The following is a 19,443-nucleotide window of genomic DNA, read 5'->3' as shown; positions in this document are numbered from 1 at the left end:
CTGAACTCGAATATACTTTTTTTTTTTTTTTTTGGAGTTGGGAACTCGCTCTGCCCAGGCTGGAGTGCAGTGGTGTGGTCATAGTTTACTACAGTCTCCACCTCCTGGGCTCAAGTGATTCTCCTGTCTCAGTGCCTCAAGCAATTGGGACTACCATGAGCTACCATGCCTGGCTAAGTTTTTCTATTTTTTGTAGAGCCACTGCACCTGGCCCCTGATTATACTTTGAATTCTAGAATGCCCCTACTGGAAGGGCCCTTGGAGATAGATATGCCCAGTGCCTCCCTTTTGTAGATGGGGAAGGGTCACCCAGCGAGTCAGGGACAGAATCTCACCTTCCCTAGGCATTTTTTTCCCCCCAAGGAACAGGGCAGAGGTTGAAGGTAGTCCTAGGACTCTGTCCATTTTAGCTTTTATCAGTCCTCTCTTCCCAAGTAAGGAGGCAGCAGATGCTAAGTGATACTAAAATCTTTGCCCGTTTCAGTAAATGGATAAATCTGTACCTTTAAGAAAAGCTCAGTCCAGCTGGGCGCGGTGGCTCATGCCTGTAATCCCAGCACTTTGGGAGGCCAAGGTGGGTGGATCACCTGAGGTCAGGAGTTTGAGACCAGCCTGGCCAACATGATGAAACCCTGTCTCTACTAAAAATACAAAAAATTAGCTGGGTGTGTTGGCAGGTGCCCATAAGCCCAGCTACCTGGGAGGCTGAGGCAGGAGAATCGCTTAAACCCAGGAGGCGGAGGTTGCAGTGAGTCGAGATTGCACCATTGCACTCCAGCCTGGGCAGTAAGAGCAAAACTCTGTCTTGAAAAAGAAAAGAAAGGCTTAGTCCACATCTCAGAAGGTCCAGCTAACAACATCTGGTGAGAGCATTTACAAAGGGAACCAGCCTTAAAAACACATACACTCACACTTTTATTTTTTCCTCTCCTGATTATAAAAGCTATACAAGCTGGTTACGAAATGTTTGGAAAATCCAGCAAACTATGAAGAAAATTAAAAGGCTGCCTTACGAGGCCCCTGCCCCGCACAGTCCTCAGGAGTAACTGCAGTTAACACTTAATGTCTACTTGGACTTTTTTCTAGGCTTACGTGGTTTTACTCCTACTGTCGATCATACTGTATGACACTGTTTTCTTTAAAAAAAAATTCCAATAGTCAGGGGTGGGAGAGTTGGCTGGCAAGGGGCCTGTTTCTGAAGTGGTGGAGGTCTTTTGTCTCTTGATCTGGGTCAGTGGCTACAGGGTTCATACGTAGGTAAAAAAGCATCATCCTGTGACTTTTATATGTGTGTATTTTACTTGATAAAAGTGGTACTTACGATTATGATAATAGTAGCTCATTGCAAAGACATTGAAATAGAAGTATACACACGCCCCTACTCCCCTGCCCAGGTATAACTGCTGCGAGCAAGTAGTCCCTCCGAACCTACAAGCTTCCCTGGGTTAGTCCGGAAGGTCATGAGCGTGGTGTAGGGGCCAGCAGCGCGGGACAGCAGACAGGTCTGCCTGTCCCCTTGGTGAACTCCTTCTCTGGCCTTGGGCTGCAGGGGAGGGGGCTGTGGCTCGTCTGGTCTTCTTCCTTTTCAGCCTCACACCCGCTGGCTCCTGCCTGGGAACAGTTAAAGGCCCAGGCAGGCTGCGGGCTGTGCTCACTGGGAAGGAATGGAAACACGTCTATTAAGTTTCATGGAAATCATGTTGAGACGCCCACGTCTGGTGTTTGGGTTCCTGTGGTCCCAGGCTGGGCTGCCGGGTGGATTGGGAATGAGAGTGGCTAGCGTTCCTTCCTGCAGCCGCCTGGGCACCCCCACACCCACCACGGTGTGCTTCCTCCAATACTTGGACGGCTTATGAGCCCCTGGGGTTCGGGCCTGTAGTGGGTAATGTGCTGGCCAAGAGCTCGAAGCCCTGTTAACTTGGAACATTCTTCCTTTTTACTGGCTGCCCCTGAAATGGTAACAGTGTGTGGCAAACTGAGCCAATTTGTGAAAGCCAAGGGCGTCCCAGTCTCTGAGCCTTGCTCTGTGAGAGGTAAACAGTTTCTTCAGGTTCCTCTAGAAACTGGGAAGGACAGGCAGCTGGGATCGTCAGTCCCCACAGCTGGTGGTCCCCAGGCAGAGGGGGTGGCAGGAGACAATGGAGGATCTGGGCAGACTTGGCAGGCCCCAATCTGGATTGGATCCTGGCTCTGTCTGTCTTCTCTGTGGTCTTGGGCAAGGTCAGCCTCGGTTTCTTGACTTGCAAAGTGGGTCGTTCCTACTTGGCTCCTGGCACCGTTGTGTGGGCTAAGCAAGAGAATGCAAGTAGGGGACCTGGGCACAGGAGCCACCTGGAGACTGTTGTTATAACTGCAGTGACAGCAGTGGACACAGGGAGAGACGAGGAGGGGGTGATGCTTCACACAGAGGCTGGGACTTAAGCTTGGGCTGACAGGATGAATAAAAGTAAATAAGAATGAATAACAGTAACAGCAGCAGCGATGCCTTTGACTTTCCTCAAGACCCTCTACATCCACTAGCTCCTTGTGTCTCTAGAACGATCATCTGAATGAGGTAGGATAGGAATCAGCATCCCATCTATGTGCAGAAGGGGAAGCTGAGGCACATCAGGGAAAGATAGTTTAACTCACTGTTTCCCTGAGGTTAGGATGCAGATCACAGTGATGACATAGATAACTGGCAAGGGGCCTCTTTCTGGAGTATGGAGATCTTCTGTCTCTTGATCTGGGTAAGTGGTTACAGGGGCTCATACATAGGTTAAAAAGGCATCAGCCTGTGCCCTTTATATTTGTCTATTCTACTTGACAAAAATGATACTTAAGATTATAATGGGGTCAGGCACGGTGTCTCATGCCTGTAATCCCAGCACTTTGGAAGGCCGAGGCGGGTGGATCATCTGAGGTCAGGAGTTCAAGACCAGCTTGGCCAACATGGTGAAACCCCATCTCTACTAAAACTACAAAAATTAGCTGGGTGTGGTGGTGGGTGTCTGTAATCCCAGCTACACGGGAGGCTGAGGCAAGAGAATCGCTTGAGCCCGGGAGGCAGAGGTTGCAGTGAGCCAGGATTGCACCACTGTACTCCAGCCTGGGCAACAAAGTGAGACTCCGTCTCAAAAAAAAAAAAAAAAAAAATAATAATAATAATAATAATAGCAGTGGCTCATTGCGAAGACATTGAAATAGAAGTATACACACACACACCCCCACTCCACTGCCCAGATATAAGCACTGTAAGCAGGTAGTTTTCTATGTCCCTCTGCACCTGCAAGATTCCCTGGGTCAGTCCAGAAGGTCAAGAGCATAGTATAGGGGCCAGGAATGGGGCCTGGTTAGACACAAGGTATGTCACAGACTGGAACTAAATGACATGGAACCAGTGATGAGACAGTCAGTTCCTTTCAAATTCTCTGAGCTTCTCCAGTCCTAAGGAGGAAGCCTTCCTCTGGTGATGTCTTTAACATCTCCCTGATGCATTTGGGAGAAAGAGAGGGAGAAGACACCCTTAGGCTCCAAGAGGTGACCAGATGTCCCTAGAATTTAATGGCACTATTCCTTTACATTGTTTACTTTTATTTTTTTTAAGTAGTTTATTTTCATAGAAATACAAACAGTAAACAAAAAAATACCTTATATAATGAGTAATATAGTTAAATATATTTTTATAAATGAAATAATATAAAAACCATCCAATGCATCATCAGTTTATTTTTGGAGTTACATTCTATTTATGCCAGTTTACAGTTATTTTTCCATTTACAGTGATGATGTAACAACAATTATTATATTTCCACAGATCCACCCAAACATGATGATTCCTACCTTCTTCTTTTTGTCCTTGCCCTGAGATGTGCCTGGTAACATAGCTGCCCCCACATATCCCCATGTGTGTAGAACATCATGGCGCCCTGTATTTGCATATTAAAAGGCTAGGGTAGGAAGGCCAGTTTTTTCGTGGGCTACATGAGTGACATGCCTGGTCAAACCAATTCCCTGAGCCCCGTGCAAATCAGACACCACTTCCTCCAGCCTCCTTATATAAGCAGCCACTTTTCCCGCAGCACACGGGGTTTTCTCTTTGTTAGAATCTCCCCTCCCTCTGTCTCCATAAGGGGGAGCTGTTTCCTTTTTCCTTCTTTCTTGCTTATTAAGCTCTCTGCTCCTTAAGACCACAAAATAATAATAACAATAATAATATGACCACAGAAATTGTAGTGATGGCTCTTACTTAATGAGCACCTACTAAATGCTAGTCCTGTGCAGAGAATTCGCATGTATTACCTCACCCAATCTTGATCAGCTCTTTAAGGTGGGTGTAATTACAGTCTCCGTTTTACAGATGAGGAAACTGAGGCACAACGAGTTAAATCTGACTTGCCAGGTACACACAACCAGTAGGTGACAGAACCAGAGTTTGAACCCCGGCAGTCTGGCTCCACTCGCGTAACTGCTGTGATGATATAAAGTCTCACTGAAAAACACAATTATGTAAGTTTTGAAAAAGTGAGTAGATTTGAAGAAAAAGAGTAAGTGCTAATAGTATACATGATATGAGGAGATGCTAAAAATCATGAAAGTCATCATGAATCATTAAATTTCTACAACCAAAACAAAACAAGCTTAGCCCAGCTCAGTATGCTTTCTTTACACAAGGAGAGAGGCCCAGAGAGGGAAAGGACCTACTCAAGGCTGCACAGAGAGGCCGGAGCCAGCATCTCAACAGAAAGGCCGTGTCTCAGGAGAGTCCACGTCTCAGGAGAGAGGAGGGAGTGGGGACAGCACACGGCAGGGGAGGGGACTGCTCCCAGGATTGCATGGGGTGGGAAATGTCAGGGTTTGACCGTGATTGGTGGGGTTGGGGGGGATTAGAAGAGGATACCAGGCCAGATGAGATTTTCCCTGTTCTGCCAAGTTGAAGGCCTCTCCCCCCACCTCAGTGTAAAACCTCCTGGGTATGTGTGATTTCAGCACCAGGTGCCTGTTGGTCCATCATCCTGAGCTCACGGCCGTGGCAGTGCCTGGACCCTGTTTCCGTCACCGTGGGCTGTGGACAGTCATTCATTCACTCATTCATTCTACAAATAGTGATGGCGGCTCCCTGCGCCCAGCACTGTGTGGGCTATGGGTGGGAGGGAGCCTCGGTCCTCCGTAAAAGCCTCCTGGCATTGGAATCTTGCTGGCATTGAGAAATGTCACCCTCCTCCTCCTCAGAGTTCCTACTGTATTTCTCTTTCTTCAGGGGCCTCATTTACTAAAATGATTTTTCCTTCTTAAATAAGCTCCCTTTGAGTGGGGTCCTTATTTATTCTCATCTCCCTTTGCACCCCTGGGCAGCAGGTGGACCTGGAGCTTGTAACCAGGCTGGGGCAACTAGAAGGGCCCCCATGAGGCTCATGACCCATGGTTCCTAAGACCATACCTGGGTGGAAGCCTCTGGCCTAGTCCAACTTGTCTGTTTGACAGAAAAATGGTAGTTCTGACCAGGCACAGTGGCTCATGCCTGTAATCTCAGCACTTTGGGAAGGCAAGGTGGGTGGATAGCTTGAGCTCAGGAGTTCCAGACCAGCCTGGGCAACATGGTGAAACCCCATCTCTACCAAAAATACAAAAATCAGCCAGGCGTGGTGGTGGGTGCCTGTGGGCCACAGCTACTTGGGAGGTTGAGGTGGAAGGATTGCTGGAGCCCAGGAAGTCAAGGCTGCAGTGAGCCGAGATAGCACCACTGCACTCCAGCCTGGGCGACAGAGCAAGACCCTGTCTTTGAAAAAAAAAAAAAAAAAAAAAAAAGGCTGAGCATGGTGGCTCATGCCTGTAATTCCAGCTATTCAAGCTGAGGCAGGAGAATCGCTTGAACCAGGGAGGCAGAGGTTGCAGTGAGCAGAGATGGGGCCACTGCACTCCAGCCTGGGCAACAGAGCAAGACTCTTTCTCAATAAAAAAAAAAAAAAAGAAAGAAAGAAAAGACAAGAAAAATTGTGGTTCAGAGAGGGACATTTTGTTCCCTCTGCCATAAAATTTATGAAGCACCTGTTTGTGCTGGGTCCTGTGCAGACACCGAGGCCCGAGAGAGGAAAAGAAGCCAGTGCTTGCTGTACCTGCCTCCTGTTGCCACTGCAGCAAATGATCAGGCACTTTAGTTTCAAGCTACACAAGTGTAGTATCTTGCAGGTAATAAAAGATCAGAGGCCTGACATGCATCTCATTGGGCCAAAAACAAAGTCTTGCACGGCTGTTTCTCTTCTGGAGGCTCTAGGGGAGAATCCATTTGCTTGCCTTCTCCAGCTTCTAGGAGATGCCCACATTCCTTGGCTCCTGCTCTGTGTTCCAAGCCAGCAACATAACAGCTCTCTGATCCTGCTTCTGTTGTCGTATTTCTGCTATTTATTTATTATTTTATTTTATTTATTATTGCTCTGTCACCTAGGCCGGAGTGCAGTGGCGCCATCTCGGCTCATTGAAACCTCGGTCTCCCAGGTTCAAGCAATTCTCATGCCTTGGCCTCCCAAGTAGCTGGGATTACAGGCACGCATCACCACATCTGGCTACTTTTTGTATTTTTAGTAAAGATGGGGTTTTGCTATGTTGGCCAGGCTGGCCTTGAACTCCTGACCTCAGGGATCCGCCTGTCTCGGCCTCTCTAAGTGCTGGGATACAGGCACGAGCCACCACACCCAGCCTATTTATTATTTTTAATGTAAGAAGAGATAGGATCTCATTATGTTGCCCAGGCTGGTCTCAAATTCCTAGCCTCAGGTGATCCTCCCACCTCGGCTTCCCAAAGTGCTGGGATTATAGGTGTGAGCCACCGCCCCTGGCCCATAATCACTTTTCCTCTTACCCTTCCCTCTTCTGCATCCTCTTCCACCTGGCGATTACACTGGGCCCATTTGTCTAATCCAGGATGGTCTCCTTGTTTTAAAGTCAGCTGATTAGCAAAATTAATTCCATCTGTAGCCTTAACTCACCTTTGTCTTATAAGGTAGCACGTTCACAGGTTCCAGAGATTAGGATGTGGGCATCATTGGAGGTCATTCTACCCATTACACCTGCCTTTAGATGGGAACTGCTGTAATAAGGGCACTATAGGAGCCCAGAAAAGGGGACACCTGATCTCACTGGGTAGTGGGGGCACCCAAGAAAATCACCTGGAGGAGGTGATGGCTGACCTGAGTCTTGAATGAGGAGTTGGCCAGGTGAGGAGGGGTGGAAGTGAAGGGCATTCTAGCAGGAGGACACTGCATGTGCGGAGACCTGGAGGTGAACGAGGGAAGGCATGTGCCACTGTGGCCAAAGCATGGAGAGGGGCAGCAAGGCTGGAGGGGAGGCGGGCGGAGGGCAGCTGCCAGAGCTCAGGGGAGCTGGATGACTGGAGGCTAATGCTTCCTGAAGACAGTGGGAACCCTTGAGAGGTTTGGAGCAGAGACTGATGAGGCCAGGTTTGCGTTTGAGAAAGGTCACTCTGGGGTCCTGGTGGAAACTGGCTGGGGTGAGAAAGACGAGAATTTGGCAGCCAAGGAGAGGAGTCAGGTGATCCTGGGTCCTGGGCCTGGTGTTCCTTCTCCTGGACTCTGACTGCCAGGGGAATGGGCTGACTGCCTTCTGGATCCCTTCCTGGAAGAGGCGGTGAAGCCTGGATGAGGGCGGGGAGCAGGGGACGGAGCGGAGTACCTGGCTGGAGAGCTGTTGGCGGAGGGGAAGTGGTGTGGGACACACTGAGGGCTGTTTGTGGGTCAGGAGGCAGGAGGAGAAGCAGTGTTGTGAGCAGATTTCTGGCCTAGGAGCCTGACTGGGCGGTGGGGTCATCACTGAGATAGGACTGGGGGAGGAGCAGGTTTGGGAAGTTGCCAGATTGGGTCTGATGTGTTGGCGGTTGGTGGTTGAGAGGCATCTAGGAGGTCCATGGAGGCAGCTGGCTATACGGTCTGCAGCCGTGGACTTGTATCAGTTATTGCTGAGTGACAAATGACCCCAAAGCGCAGTGGCAAAACAGCAATCACTGATTCTCACTCTCCCGTCTGCACGTGGACTGGGGCTGTCTGATCTGGGCTGGGCTTCCCTTGTGGCTCAGCTTCAGGCTACAGGCCTGCAGGCCAGCCAGGCGGTCAGACTGGGGCAATGGCAGAATCCTCTTTCTCTTTGACCCTGACCTGAATGCCCACCCCCAGACCCCTATTCCTACACGTCTCCTTGGATCAGCAGATGACATTTGAGCAAAGACCTGCAAGAGGTGTGGGAATAAGGCTGTCTTGAGGAAGAGCATTCTAGGCAGAGGGAACAGCCAGTGCAAAGGCCCTGAGGTGAGATTGTGCCTAGTGTGTTTGAGGAACAGGAAAGAAGGCCAGTGTGGCTGGCAGTGGTGAGTGAGGGGGGTGGGGTAGGAGAGGAAGTCAGAGAGTTAGCAGGGGCCTTAGGCATATGGGGCCTGGAAGGTCACGGGAAGTGGCCTCTGTCCTTATTATCATTGCTATTATCACCCCTTCCTCCTGTCCCCCACAGGACCCTCCACCCCTCGACACAGCTGTCCAGCATGCCCTGGCGGGCCTCTATCCTCCTTTCGAGGCCACAGCACCCACTGTCCTGGGTCAGGTGTTCCGTCTCCTGGACTCTGACTTCCAGGGGGATGGACTGAGCTTCCTTCTGGATTTCCTGATCCCTGCCAAGCGCCTGTGTGAGCAAGTGCGAGAAGCAGCCTGTGTAAGTCGAGAGGGAAACAGGGCCAGGGGCAAAGCTATCCCAGAAAGTCTTGGGGCTAGAGGCGGGCAGAGAAGGAGGTGGGCTGGCATGTGTCTTGTTTCGCGGGGAACGGAGTGTGTGTGGGGACTTTCCAAGTATCATTGCTTGCCCAAGGGGAGATTTCAGCCTCCCAGATCGAGGGGGCTTTACCCTGTGACATCTATGAGTTCATTACATTGTACTGTCACCAGCAGAGAAGAAGGCCTGAATAAAGGCATCCTTGGGGGCTCCCTGGTCCTGGGGAGCCTGCCCTGCACCTGACATTGTGGGCACTGCCAAGTGCCTTGGGTGAAGTGGGACAGCTTCAGTGGAAACAGCAGAGAAGGTGCTAGAGCTTCCCCAGAGCCCCTGAGGCATCAGGACTCTTGCTTTCTTCCCCTGTGACCTCTTCAAACTCAGATCTCAGGGAGGCCTCTGCCAAGGCAAAGTGGAGAGAAAACTGTTTTAGCCAGACTCATTGGCTGCAAACGACAGAATCCTCACTCAGACCAGGGAAGGGTGGATCAGGCCTCAGGCCCAAGTTGATCCACTGATCAAACCCCTTGAAGACCCTTTCTGTCCCTAGTCTATGCTTCGCGCTGCTTGTTGGCATTATTCTTCCAGGCTAAGTGTTCCCACGAGGCTGGAACCCAGGGAAGCTCAAGGATTTATCTTCTACCCTAGAGAGGAAAATAAACTCTTTCCCATCCACTGCACATAGAAAAATCTCAAGGAAGGATCCTGACTGGCCAGGCTTGGGTCATATGCCCATTCCTGGACCAATCACTGTGGCCAGAGGAGTGGGGAACCAGGATTGACAAAGCTTGAGTCATGTGTCTACTTCTATGGTCAGAGGGTGGAGCTGTTTTAAGAAAAGGATGAGAAGGCCGGCAGTGGTGGCTCATGCCTCTAATCCCAGCACTTTGGGAGGCCAAGGCAGGCGGATCACGAAGTCAGGGGTTCGAGACCAGCCTGGCTAAGATGGTGAAACCCCACCTCTACTAAAAATACAAAAATTAGCTGGGTGTGGTGGCATGCACCTGTAGTCCCAGCTACTCGGGAGGCTGAGGCAGGAGAATCGCTTGAACCCAGGAGGCAGAAGTTGCAGTGAGCCGAGATCATGCCATTGCACTCCAGCCTGGATGGCAGAGTGAGACTCCATCTCAAAAAAAAGAAAAGGAAAGGATGAGAGAAGCCTGAGGAGACCAAGTCCTCAAATGTCCACCGCAGGAACCTGCCATTCCTTTCATGGGTTTCCCGACTGCTCCCTGCCCTATTGTTATTAATGCTCACCCTCCTGCTACCCCAGCCTCAAGAATCACAACGAGGTTCTAAGGTCCCATCAGCCTGTCCTGAGTTACTCACTGCCTGTCAGGGACACAGCTCATCAGAAGCAACAAGGAAGGGTGGGGACTGTGTGCATCATTTCAGTGGTACAAGTAAATTGAATGTGGCAGCTAAAAGTCCAGGGTTAGGAACCAGAAGGAAAATGAGAGAATCTATTTTACTTGCTTAGCACAGAGCCTGGTTCATAGAAATAGCTCAATACATGGGAACTGGTATTGGAGAAGAAGGGAGCTTCTCATGGAAACATTTGCCACCACTTTCACATGACACTATTTCATGCAGATGCTCTCCTATCTTTATTTCTTCTCCCTGACAAGCTACACAATTGCCCACTTCCCTTATTTGGCCATTTAAACTTCATTTGCACTGGCCCCTTCCTCAAGGTAACCTTTCCACGTCTTTATTTTTCCTTGTAGGTGAGTTTAATCTAATTGTAACAATAGGCAAATATCTGTCAACCTCAGAGCAGTGGGAAGTCATGTGGGATTAACGGGATGGCTTCTGGGGTCAGATGCCCCAGGTTCAAATCCAAACTTATCACTGTGAACTTGGGAGATCCATGTCACCTCTCTGAGTTTCAGTTTCCTTATGTGTCAAGCAGAAACGTTAATAACACAGCACCTAACACATGAAGATGACACACATGGCTTAGGGCAGACTCTGACGTGCAGCAAGTGCCCAGTAGCTATTGGCTATCACTATCCCACTTCCTTGTTTCTCCATCTGAAATAAGAGCATGGCAGCCTCAAAGTCTGCCTCTCCAGCCGCCATCACCCAGAGGCAGCCACCTTCAGATAGAGTCTGGTGGGGCTTGGGGACAGATACAGCTGACTTCAAATGTGAAGGCCTAGGTCCAAGTCCATGATGTTTATCCACTGTGTGGCTATGAGCCAAATGTTTTACCACACTGAGCCTCAGTTGCATCATCTGTAAAATGAGAATAATAATGCCTGAACTGCCTACACCAAACTGAGTTACTGTGAAAGTCAAGTGAGACAATCAAAGCTATCATCACTATGGTGCTTTGCTGTTTGCAAAAAAATGGCTGGGATGTTTTTTCTCATTCAATGAGAAGGTGAGAGAGAAAGCACATTGCAAATCCAAGAGGGCTAAGTTAAAAGGGTCGAGAAACCTACAGACTCATGAAGGTTTATGGATATTCAGCTTCTCTGAGGCAGCCCAATCTACAATATAACTGATATAAATGGGTTTATCAATGTAAGGTATAACTATGGTCAGATCTCACTATTTCACCAATCAATAATTCCAGGAAACACCTGCTTCATTAACAGGAAATTCAGTCTCACTCTCTGTACATCTCCCACACAAACATCCAAATTATATAAGATTGTCTGGGACTTACTCAATCCGCAGAACTCAGACTCTTTTTTCAAAAGCCAGTTAAAGAAAGACCTGTTGTCAGCCCGGTGGAGCTGTTGTTTCCGTTGTTGCCACATGGTGTCACTGTTGAACACTGGTCCCGCACAGCCCAGTGGAGAGCCTCAACTGAGAGGGATCACTTGGGTCACAGCCTGTTCCAGAATGACCCGCTATGTCCACCTATACAGGGAATTGCTGGCAACTTCTGTTAAAAAAAATTTTTTTTTTTCAGTTTTGCTTTACCTTCATGTTGTAATCCATTAATGGGAAATAAATAAACAATAAACAAATAAACCGGCTGGGCGCGGTGGCTCAAGCCTGTAATCCCAGCACTTTGGGAGGCCGAGACGGGCGGATCACAAGGTCAGGAGATTGAGACCATCCTGGCTAACACAGTGAAACCCCGTCTCTACTAAAAATACAAAAAAAACTAGCCGGGCGAGGTGGCGGGCGCCTGTAGTCCCAGCTACTCGGGAGGCTGAGGCAGGAGAATGGCGTAAACCCAGGAGGCGGAGCTTGCAGTGAGCTGAGATCCGGCCACTGCACTCCAGCCCGGGCGACACAGCGAGACTCCATCTCAAAAAAAAAAAAAAAAAAAAAAACAAACCTTCATGTTGTTAGCCATTAATGAGAAATAAATAAACAAACAAATAAATAATAAATATTCTGGCCCAGAATAACCTTTGGGTCAGGAAAAACTGGACAGTCATCTAGTAAGTTAGTGGCAGGGTCAGATTTCCTGACTTTTCATTCAATACTGTTTCTATTTCACCCTCAGTACACTATCCAAATTCAATAAGATATTCAATACTTTATTATAAAATAGGCATTGTGCTAGATGATTTTGGCCAACTATAGGCTGATGTAAGTGCTCTGTGCACATTTAAGATAGGCTAGTCTAAACAAGCTATGATGTTCTGTAGATTAGGTACATTAAATGCATTTTTGACTTGTGATATTTTCAATTTATGATGGATTTACCAGGATGTAACCCCACCATAAATTGAGGCATATCTGTATAATCTCACTTAATCCTCATACCAACCCAGTAATACTGACATGTATTATTATCCTATTTGCAGATAGGGAAATTGGGGCTCAAAGAAGTTAAGCAATTTACACAAATTAGTGACATAGACCTTTGTCTAAACCATGTCTCCCTGGCTTTCACATGGAGGGCTAAGGCTTGAGCTGGGTTGGGAGATGTTCTGGATAGATGGGGAGAGGAAGGGAGCATGAGCCAAGCAAGGGGACCACTTGGGAAAGCTGATTGCTAACTAGTGCATGGTGCTCTGAGCTTTCTCACTTAGGTCAGTAGGCTAGCAAGAATTTCCAAAGTCAGGGCCAGGACAAGGGTGGGGCAGGAGAGGCAACCTTTGCACAACCTTGACAGTGAGTGCCTCCTAAATGCTGCCTCATCCTAGTCCCTGAACTGTTCCAGATTCCACGTGGGAGAGGGAATGGAGCAGATCCAAGGGTGGAGCCTTTCAGGGCCAGGTTCTCTGATGCCATCCCCTTCTCTCCACAGGCTCCCTACTCCCACTGCCTCTTCCTACATGAGGGCTGGCCACTCTGTCTGAGGGATGAAGTTGTGGTCCACTTGGCTCCCCTCAACCCTCTCTTATTGCGCCAGGGTGACTTCTACCTCCAAGTGGAGCCCCAGGAGGAGCAGTCCGTCTGCATCATGATCAAATGCCTCTCCCTGGACCTCTGCACAGTGGAGAAGAAGCCTGTTCCTGAGCCAGCCTATCCTATACTTTTCACCCAAGAATGGCTGGAGGCCATCAACAGCGACTTTGAGGGAAGTCCCCTACACAACTGCTTGGTAGCATCAGAAAATGGGATTGCCTCTGTGCCTTGGACCAAGATAACCAGCCCAGAGTTTGTGGATGACCAACCCCAAGTAGTGAATGCCCTCTGCCCAGCCTGGGGGCCCCTTCCATTAGAGGCACTGGATTTGAGCAGCCCTCAAGAGTTGCACCAGGCCAGCTCTCCGGACAACCAGGTGCTTTTTGCCCAGAGTTTGGCCAAGGGTAAGGGCAGGACATATGGGAACAAGTATCCAGGACTTATCAAGGTGGAGCAAGCCCGGCGTGGGGAGATGGCCTTCAGGATGGGTGAGGTGGTCAGCCAGGACTTTGAGGGAGACTATGTGGCTCTCCTAGGCTTTCCCCAAGAGAGCAGAGGAGAGTCTCCCAGTAGGGAGGTGGGCACATCCAGTGGGTATACTTCTGGGGCACGAGAGGAGATATCTGGAACTAAGGAAACTCCCTTATCTCAAAAGATACTGCCTCTCTCAGAGGCCAACGAAGGACCTTCCTTGGGAAATCGGGCTTGCACGAAGCCAGAAAGCTCCGAGGAGGAGCCCTGCAATTTGGGCTTGAGAAGAAAGGTCAATCATAAAGAACCTACCCATGACTCAGAAAGGCTGCCCCAAGGCTCCTACATGAATGTCCTTGAGGACCCACTGGACTGTGCCTCTGGCCTCAGGGCAGGTGTTTCACAAGAGCCAGCTGCCTCCAAGGTGCAGGGACCTCTAGGAAACCTAGAGAATATGGTGCAGCTCAGGCCTGGACCAAGACAAGCTTCCTCTCCCCGCCTGTCCCCAGCTTCTCCTGCAGCTCCAGCCTCTGAAATAAAGATGGAGGTGAAGACCAAACAGAGAAATGGGAGACTTCCCAAGCCCATGCCCTGCCCTAGCAGAAACACCTCCTCCCCTGAGTCCCCCACTCCTGGGCTCAAGTTCTCATTCTTGAAAGGGCAGAGGCAACCCTCTGTGACTCCGGAGAAAGCCTCACTCCAGCACGATGGGCCCTGGAAAGTCCTGTGTTCCCTCTACTCTCCTAAACCCAACCGAGCCAAATCTTTGGGGAAAGGTAAGATGCCCACACGCCCAGCTGTACAGGGAGGTTATTGTCTGGTTGAGATCACATTTCAGGTGGTTTTGGTTGTAAGCGACAGAGACCACCTGGGCTGGCTCAGCTTCAGGGGTTTAGTGTACTGTGTGGCATGTTAAGGGGCTTGAAGTCTCATATGCCTGGAATTGAGCAAGGCACTGTGACTGTGTTACAACTGCCTGAGTTCACACCCCACCTTTGCCACACACTGGATGTGTGACGTTGGCCAAATACTGAGTTTCTCTGAGTCCAGGTCTCCCTATCAGTGCAATGAAAATGTCACCTACTTCACGGTGTTATTTTAAGGGTTCAAAGGGACACGAGAAGCCAGGTGTGGTGGCTTATCCCATAATCCCAGTGCTTTGGGTGGCTGAGGCAGGAGAATTTGGGTGGCTTGAGGCCAAGAAAGAAAGAAAAGAAGGAAAAAAGAAAGGGAGGGAGGGAGGGAGGGAGGGAAAAAAAAAAAGCTGGGCATGGTGGTGCGTGCCTATAGTGTCAGCTACTCGGGAGGCTGAGGTGAGAGGATCTTTCAAGCCCAGGAGTTCAAATACAGTGAGCTATGTTCATGCCACTGCATTCCAGCCTGGGCAACAGAGTGAGACTCTGTCTCTAAAGAAAAAAAAGTGAGGTGTCGGGAGGGGTAACACTAGAAGTAAGGGGCTTAGTGCAATGCCTGACACATGGGAGAGATCAATAGTTGTAAGCTATTATTAGTCAGAAGGAGAAAGAGGAAACATTTTCCCCTCAGAAAGCCCATCTTCTGCTTAACATCCTTTTCTTTGTTGTTGCTTTTTCCCAGCTGGATCACCTCAGACCAAAACATCTGGCCCAGCCACTGCCTCCAGCCCACTGACTGAGGAAAAGGCTGCCTTCTCAGAAGCTTCTGCAGGCTCCCCAGAAAAAGGCCCCACCCTGGAGGAGGAGCCCCCAGGGCCTGAGCCCAGGATTGGGGCTCTAGGTGTCAGGGTTTTCCGCTCCAGGATAGCATGCCTGCCAGGTTCCAGGGGATTCAAGCAGGAGGTGGTGGGGAGGGAACTGGGGGCCCCAGAGCATCCTCAGGTGCTGGTGGGTGGAGGGGAGGCAGGGAAAGCCCTGGAGGCCTAGGTTCTAGACAAAGCCTCCTTGGGCATCAGTTTCCTCATCTTTCCCATGGGAGAATTGGAATAGATGAAAGCAATTTGTTAGTGTCCATCCACCCATCTATATGTCTGTCTGTCTGTCTACTTGTCTATCCATCAGTGAGGCAGCCAAGGTGGATGTCGGGTTCCCCAGAAGCAGAGCCTGAGACATAGATTTTTGGGAAAGTAACTTATTGGAGGAGGGCTCTGAGAAGAAAGACAGAGGGTCAGGGCAGGGGAAGGAACCAAGCCAGGCTGTAGACTGACCCCAGGGAGAGCGCTGGGGCATGACCCGCCCCACAGAGTTGGCTCCAGCTTAAGGCATAGGGGACTGGCCTTTTATAATCCTTGTCTGTCAGTCATTAACTATGGGCTGATCCCCAGTTTGTTCGTCATTAATGAACTGCAGGAACTGCGGGCTAATCCTGGAATGGGGTGGGGCAGGGGGAGCCAGTGATCCAGTTCAGTCCAGGGCGCTTCTTCAGAGGGGGCATCTGTGAGCCACTGACAGCTGGTACTTCCAGACTCTGGGGATAGGTTCTCTGCCTGCTGAGGGGATCTGGGTTTGGGGTACTAGCAGCATCCAATACAGAAGGTCTTATCCCTCCTATTTAATATTTCCTCATTGTTGTAACAGACGTTTACTGGGTCCTGGGTTTAGCACTGGAGATTCATAAGAGAACAAGTCTGATGTGTTCTCTGCTCTCAGGAAACCTATATTCTAGTGGTGGGGAAAAGCCAACAGGTTATCACCACAGATTATTGCAACCCAGTGTAAACAAAGTGTGACAGTTGGGAGGGACAGGGGGCTGTGGAAGCACAGATGAGTCCCCTCGTTGAGGCTTAGAGTAGTAGAGGTCAAGGAAGACTTCCTGGAGGAAGTAACGGAAAGCCTAGTTCTATTGTATGAATAGGAATTATCCAGGTGAAGAGTTGGGAACAGTGTTCCAGACAAAGGGAACAGCATGTGCAAAGGTCCAGAGGCAAGAGAACCACAGTGCTTTCTGGAGACTGACTGTCCTGAAATACTATTTTACTTTACAGACTTCTACATCTCTCCAGGACCTTGGGCAATGCCCTGTCTTTTTGCAGCTCCCAGGAGACCTTATCTGTCCTTTTCCTGGTCATCTTTGCTGAGGCTCCTGCTGTTTGTTCCTATATTAATTGTACACAAAGGATCTCATGATCCTCTTAGGGCTGTTATGTGCCAAGGGCTCAGATTTTGTCCATGGAAGGCTCTGCTGTGGGAGGAAGAAGACCTTTGTTTTAGTTCTAACTCTGTCATTAGCTCCCTGTATGCCCTTGGAGAAGTCACTGCCCTCTCTGGGCCTCCTCAAGAGGAGGAGAACAGGCAGATAGCACCTGGCTCATTGTCACTCTTTCCTCAGTTACTCTTGTAATTCTTGGTGATTGCAACATACACTGTTAGCTCTCACATGCCTGATGTGTAGTACATGTGCAAAAAGCATTTGCTGCGTCAATGAGCAATGTCCACAGGCATGCTCCTTCTGTCCGTTTTTTGTCTTGCTCTTCTCTAGTGATCTTGTCCTTGTTCCCCACATGACTGCCCCTATGGCATCCCCTGTAACCACCTTCTTCCAGCTGGGTTTTCATGTTGAGGCTCCCACTCCTTCATTACCACTGCTTCTCTTTCCAGCTCACCCACTGCCCCAAGTTTCATCATCTTCAGGCCTCCCAAAACCTTGAACCTGTTGGCTCAACCACCTTTTCACTCCCCTTTCCCAGCATGTCTCCCCCCACCCTCCACCACATCCCTTCCCTGTTACCACGTCTCCCCCCATCATATCCCTTCCCCATCATGTCTCCCCCACCCTCCACCACATCCCTTCCCCATCATGTCTCCCCCACCCTCCACCATATCCTTTCCCCATCATGTCTTCCTACCCTCCACCACATCCCTTCCCCATCATGTCTCCCCCACCCTCCACCATATCCTTTCCCCATCATGTCTTCCCACCCTCCACCACATCCCTTCCCCATCACCATGTCTCCCTCCACCACATCCCTTCCCCATCATCATGTCTCCCCCACCCTCCACCACATCCCTTCCCCATCATCATGTCTCCCCCACCCTCCACCACATCCCTTCCCCATCATGTCTCCCCCACCCTCCACCATATCCCTTCCCCATCATCATGTCTCCCCCACCCTCCACCACATCCCTTCCCCATCATGTCTCCCCCACTCTCCACCACATCCCTTCCCCATCACCATGTCTCCCTCCACCACATCCCTTCCCCATCATCATGTCTCCCTCCACCACATCCCTTCCCCATTATCATGTCTCCCCCACCACCTCCCTCCCCATCATCATGTTTCCCCCATCATATCCCTTCCCCATCATCATGTCTCCCCCACCACGTCCCTTCCCCATCATCATGTCTCCCCCACCACATCCCTCCCCATCATCATATCTCCCCTACCACATCCCTTCCACATCATCATGTCTCCCCCATCACATCCCTCCCCATCATCATGTCTCCCCCACCACATCCCTCCCCATCATCATGTCTCCCCCACCACATCCCTTCCCCATCATCATGTCCCCCACCACATCCCTCCCATCATGTCTCCCCCACCACATCCCTTCCCCATCATCATGTTCCCCACCACATCCCTCCCATCATCATGTCTCCCCCACCACATCCGTTCCCCATCATCATGTCCCCCACCACATCCCTCCCATCATCATGTCTCCCCCACCACATCCCTCCCCATCATCATCATGTCTCCCCCACCACATCCCTTCCCCATCATCATGTCCCCCACCACATCCCTTCCCCATCATCATGTCCCCCACCACATCCCTTCCCCATCATCATGTCCCCCACCACATCCCTTCCCCATCATCATATCCCCCACCACATCCCTTCCCCATCATCATGTCCCCCACCACATCCCTCCCCATCATCATGTCTCCCCCACCACATCCCTCCCATCATCATGTCTCCCCCACCACATCCCTCTGCATCATCATGTCTCCCCCATCACATCCCTCCCCATTATCATGTTTCCCCCATCACATCCCTCCCATCATCATGTCTCCCCCACCACATCCCTTCCCCATCATCATATCTCCCCCACCACATCCCTTCCCCATCATCATGTCACCCCACCACATCCGTTCCCCATCATCATGTCTCCCCACCCCAATCACATCCATTCTCCATCATTATGTCTCCCCCACCTTCTGTCACATCCTCACATCCCTTCTTCCTAGCTTAGATTCCAGGCTCACATTGTAATCACTTCCTTTCAAGCACTCACTTGCTTGCTTTTCTTTTCCACCTTCACACTTACCTGGAGAAATCCCAACCTCCGTGAGATCCAACTCTCTACCTGCACCCTCAAGCTGAACAAAGATGGAAAAATCCACACATTTGTGCAGGATAATTGTGTTAGATTCCTGACCACTGACCTCCAGGGGTCCCAGTGGTGCCGGTGGATCCTACTTCACCTCCAGAGTCCTGAATGACTCCCCCACAGTCCTGTGTGATGACTTCACACCTTCTCTCTCCTTTGACCTTCAACACCACCTTCCCCAACTTAAATCTCAGCTGATGACCTTCCTTCTGGTCTTACTGAGTAAGCAGAAGCAATTGGAAGGAAGTCTATGAACTCCTTCTCTGTGAACCACATTCACCTGCTTGCTGGCATCTGTACCCATAGGCTCAGCATTCTAGTACGGATGAATTGTCCATGTGCCCGAGGCTGATCCTGAACCAGTGCTCTGTTCCTCTCTACCTCCTTAAATACATCCCTCCAGCAAGATTCTCCTCTCCTTCCTACAGGATCATCTTCCCTCTTTGGCTCTGGGCCATTCCCATCAGCTTGAGAACATGCTGCAATATTGCCCAGTTTGAAACCGGCCATTCTAGGCCCCCATGTTCCCACCCTCACCCTTGTACATTAAAACTCCACAAAAGAGTTGTCTGTGTTCCCTGTCTCCACACCTTCTCTCTTCCACT

At 50.0% G+C, this 19,443-nt stretch overlaps 1 protein-coding gene across 3 annotated transcripts in view; it reads left to right on the top strand.

The window, feature by feature from the left end:
* KIAA1755 overlaps positions 1-19,443 on the top strand; it is a 75,369-nt gene that overhangs the window by 31,997 nt on the left and 23,929 nt on the right. For 2 of the 3 annotated variants that reach the window (XM_077951786.1, XM_028828410.2), the window contains 3 exons: positions 8,497-8,694; positions 12,968-14,315; positions 15,136-15,333. In XM_077951786.1, the coding sequence (XP_077807912.1) occupies positions 13,124-14,315; positions 15,136-15,333 (1,390 nt within the window). In that variant the 5' untranslated portion in view covers positions 8,497-8,694; positions 12,968-13,123. The remainder of the gene's footprint in view (positions 1-8,496; positions 8,695-12,967; positions 14,316-15,135; positions 15,334-19,443) is intronic. The other variant, XM_077951787.1, reaches the window with a different exon arrangement.

Source organism: Macaca mulatta, chromosome 10, assembly GCF_049350105.2.
Source record: "Macaca mulatta isolate MMU2019108-1 chromosome 10, T2T-MMU8v2.0, whole genome shotgun sequence".
Taxonomy (NCBI): Eukaryota; Metazoa; Chordata; class Mammalia; order Primates; family Cercopithecidae; genus Macaca; species Macaca mulatta.
This window is presented reverse-complemented; position numbering and strand designations above follow the sequence as displayed.